We start from the raw sequence: 4814 nt of genomic DNA on the forward strand, positions 1-4814 counted from the left end.
TTATGTATATGTATATGCTCCATCTGTCGTGCTGACTTTCTACTAAGCCATTCAGTGGCTACTACGGTAGGAAGCGACCTATTTCCAGGCACTTTGTTGCACGACTAGTCGCCTAGAGAGCGAAAACAAATGTTACCTAGTAGAAAACAGCTAGGATCGCTCGTCATCACACAGACTGGTTTGGGACTTATTAGTCCTCATCAGTGTGCCATAGGTGAGACAACCGACGACCGATCCAGCTGTTCTAGTGTCGTATACTCACGATAAAGAGGTACAAAGTACGCGGAGCACCAATGGCTCTATCTGTCGTGCTGACTTCCTACTAAGTCATTCAATGGTTACTACGCTAGGAAGTGACCTGTTTCCAGGCACTTTGTTGCACGACTAGTCGCCTAGAGGGCGAAAACAAGTGTTACCTAGTATAAAACAGCTAGGATTGCTCGTCAGTTTAACCCACCAGACACAGACCGGTTTCGGACTTATTAGTCCTCATCAGTGTGCCATAGGTGAGACAACCGCCGACCGATCCAGCTGTTCTAGTGTCGTATACTCATGATAAAGAGGTACAAATTATGCGGAGCACCAATGGCTCCATCTGTCTTGCTGACTTCCTACTAAGCCATTCAATGGCTACTACGGTAGGAAGCGACCTGTTTCCAGGCACTTTGTTGCACTACTAGTCGCCTAGAGGACGAAAACAAGTATATATATATATATAGAAAAGATATTCGTGGCTTTTGTATATATAATTAAAATCTTCTTATTAGTGGGATTAAAGCCTATTTTTTAGATGAAACTCTTTTTTCTACGTAAAAGCTTTCGCAATATTTTATTGCTTCTTCAGTTACACTATAAGTTATAGATATAATAATAATAATTTACAATATAAATGTGGATTACTTACAAGAAACTGAGTTATTGATATTTATATACAGATTGACAGATTTTGGACATTTACATCAAATGACATTAATAAATTTTGGAAAACAAAAACAAAAATTATTTTATATTTATATAGAATTAATATTAGTGTTAGTATTACTAGTACTATGATTTAGATTTTTATCTATAGAAAGTATGTTTGAAAATATAATGTTATAATGTCTTTTGTATCTGTTTTTTTATTTAGAGTATTTTCTTCCTGGTTAATATAAAATTAATGTAAAACATTTAACAACAGAAAAATATTATTCTAAGAGATGTTCTTTAGAAATGTTTTATATTAACCAGGAAGAAAATACTGTTGTGTATCCCATACATACAATACAATGTTTGTTTAGCCCAACTTATATACATTTTTATTATGCAGTCGTTGCAAATCCCTGCGTTGTTGCCAATGTTAAGCGCGGCACGCGGCAAAAGTGTTAACCTCTAATTTATATTCATACAATCCATGTGCCACAAAACAGATAAAAGACCATGTGTTATGTACTTGTTGTTTATTCCTTTTTACGTGTGCCTCTTAATTTGCGAAAATGAGTAGCTGTGGAAAAATGCTAGTGACTTTAGCTAATTAACAAATAAAGGTAAGTTGAAAGAAGTTATTAAGTATTGTATAGTTGATATTCTCATAGATAGATTTATTTGCATTATATTAATGTAATCTATAACCACACTTTTATCATTTCTCTTAGATAAAAGAGACGGTTTTCAAGATGATTCAAATGAAGTACCTATCATCGTCTACTAAGCATTATGCTCTTCGACGAGCAAAACGACAGGTATTTTTTATTTTTTAAGTATGTAAATATTTATTGTCATATGTACAAATCTAATTTATTCAACAAAAAAAATGTTAACAGTTATTTCATTTAAACGTAGTTCTAGAATTATTCCATTATTATAAGAAAACATAGATAAAAAACCTTTAACTAATAAAAGAAATTAAGGTGTTTTGTATAATTAATAAACTATAAAAGACATCGGATTAGGTGCATTTTCTATATTATTTGAAGTTTATGTTTTTCATCATAATTTCAAGAAAAATGTTTTATAAGTGGTGTAACATGGGGATTTTTACAGATAAAAGTATGAACTGAGTAAGAATTTTAACTATACAGGGTGATTCAGAACTTATTAAAAAAAATTTTGGATGTACAGGGGACTCTTTACAAATACAATTTTGTAAAGAAAAAATCAAAAAGGGCAATTCGAAAATTATTTAAAAATACACTTCTGCACGGCACTGGAAACTGGTCCACTGTAAAACCTGACCTGGCGCAATGCGACCCTCACAGCGACAGTGATAAAAACGGGCAAAAACTTGTTAGAATTTCGCAAGGAAAAGAATAAATAGAATTTTATAGCACTTATTTTATATCAGCAAACTCAACTGATTTTGTTCAAATTCATTTGTGGTTTTAACTATAATAAAATAATTTGACATACCTGATGTTACAACAACTGTTCAAAATTTTGTCCACCTACGTGTAAACACATTTGGGTCCGTCTTACTCAGTTTCTATGAACTAACACAAATGCTGTCTTGTTTCACCATAACACAAACGCTTCACCATAATAAAAATGTTTTCTTGCTTCATCATAAACTAAAACGATATCCATCAACTCCAAGTTGTTATACACGCAAGCCATTTTTGACACTAACTACTAAAAAACTATTGTAAACATCGGATTTCAGTGTTCTGAGTCACTGAGGCCACGTGGCTCTCCATGCGTATTACGAATGACGCTAGAGACTACAGTGGTCCAGCTATGTAATGGTTGAAAGCACTACAACTTTAATAATTTTTTTCTCAGAAACTATAAGGATTTTACAAATTTTTTTTTACAATATTGACTCCATCCCTCATGCCGCATCTATTCCCAATTTTTTTTGGATAAGTTGTGAATCACCCTGTATATCGTAAATATCTTAAATTTCTGGTTAATTTAAATGTCTTGCATATTTCTTGTTCATATAATCAGTAGCTAATTTCTTTAAACATGTGTATTATAAACTACTAGCTTGAAACTTGAAAAATTACTAGGTTTTGTAAAAGTTTAAAGTTTTCGTTAACTGAATCCACATACTGAAAAATAAATTTCGAAATAGTATTTGCCGAATCGATTAAGGCTTACATAAGAATTATCCCGTCTTTTCAGTATTTTCGATATTTTTATATACAACAGGTTAGACAATATGCTTTTTGTGTTTAATCGGGTTGAGGCCGTTATCATGGCTAAGACATAAAGTCTGTATTACCTTTTCTTTAGTATAATATGCAGAACTTCTAAAAAGGATTTGTTCTTTTTATATGGAACTTAGCTTTCATTATATCACATGCTCGTTTGGAGTTCTTTGGTTTTCGGATTTACAGTGTATTAGTGTCGGCATTTAATACAACTTTCCCTGGTTTAAAAGATTTTTGGCAGTTAAATATAATAATTAAAGCTGCTACTAGGACCTATGCTACATACTATCCAATATGTATCGTCAGCTCCGCAGCAATTCCCCAACACGCCTGTCTGTTTCGTTTCCATAGTGTTCATTGTGGATTTCCACGTTCTATGTCCCTGAGGTCCTGCTCTTTCCTTGTCATGATGTCTCCAATCATCCCGATTGTTATCCTCCACTTCCGCTCGCTAGCCAGACTAGTCCCGATTATATTTTCCGTAGATAGCTGTACCTCCAGTTCTACCTCTGCTCTTCTTCTCCTCTCCGTCCATCTCCCGCACCCTAGCACGGCGTGTTCCGGTGTGTCTCGGTCCCCGCAGTATATGCAGCTGTCCGTATCCCTTTTACCTATTTTCATTAAATAGGAGCCGAAGTTTCCGTGCCCTGTCAAGAACTGAGTTGTCTGATAGGTAACTTCCCCGTGTCTTCTATTTACTCATGCTCTGACGTTTGTAATAAGTCTTTTTGTCCACTGAGCCTTTTCCCTTTCGCTATCCCATCTGTGTTGCCATTTCCTGAAAACTCTATCTCTGCACTCCTCTGTGACAGTTTCCTTTTCGATTCCCTGTCCGAGGGCCTCCCAAAGTTCCTTACGTTCTTCTATCCTGAGATCGATAGGGATTATACCTGCCACGACGGTACATGCCACCGTCGATACGGTCCTATACGCGCAGGCGACGCGTAGCGCCATTCTTCGCTGCACGCTTAGCAGCCTGTTTCTGTGTTTCGCCATCAAAGTCGCCCTGTGCCACATAGAAGCTGCATATAGAAGAATAGAATCCACTACTCCCACCAACACTAGCCTCTTTTTCGACCTCGGACCTCCGATATTAGGCATCATTCTAGCTACGACAGCCGCCGTCTTTTCCGCTTTCTTGCACACCCTCTCCACATGTGCGCCAAACGTCATGCCTTTATCGATCGTGACACCCAGGTATTTCACCATCCTCCCAGGATGAATGTCATTATTTCCCAGACGGTAAACAACGTCCGCTGCTCTTCTCATCCCTGTTAGAACTACCGCCTCAGTCTTTTCCGGAGCCATTTGTAGGCGCACCATCCATTCCTCTATTCTCCTCAGCGTATTATTGGCGTTTCTCATAAGTTCCGCCTTCGTATCTCCCTCTACCACGGCCGCCAGATCATCTGCGTATGCCACCAACACGCTTCCCCTTGGGATTTCTATCCTCAGTACGCTATCGTACATAGCGTTCCACAACGTTGGCCCAAGGACAGATCCCTGTGGCACTCCCCTCTGCACTGGTCGGGTTCCTCCTTTATACACTATCACCTTCCTTCTGCACAGGTAATTTGAGATTACTCTCAGCAGATGACCGTTTATCCCCATGGTTCGCAGTGCCACAAGAATTTGATTCCAAGAGGCCATGTTGAAGGCATTTCGAACGTCCACCAGAACTTA

At 37.4% G+C, this 4814-nt stretch overlaps 1 protein-coding gene across 1 annotated transcript in view; it reads right to left on the minus strand.

Annotated features, from left to right (window-relative positions):
• Positions 1–3489, minus strand: part of LOC108912539 (serine/threonine-protein kinase NLK) — an 11919-nt gene extending 8430 nt beyond the window's left edge. The window contains exon 1 of the mRNA XM_018717791.2: positions 3418–3489. Within this exon, the coding sequence (XP_018573307.2) occupies positions 3418–3489 (72 nt within the window). The remainder of the gene's footprint in view (positions 1–3417) is intronic.
• Between the last annotated feature and the right edge of the window lie 1325 nt (positions 3490–4814).

The sequence above is a fragment of the Anoplophora glabripennis genome, unplaced genomic scaffold (genome assembly GCF_000390285.2).
Source record: "Anoplophora glabripennis isolate ALB-LARVAE unplaced genomic scaffold, Agla_2.0 scaffold1121, whole genome shotgun sequence".
Classification (NCBI taxonomy): domain Eukaryota; kingdom Metazoa; phylum Arthropoda; class Insecta; order Coleoptera; family Cerambycidae; genus Anoplophora; species Anoplophora glabripennis.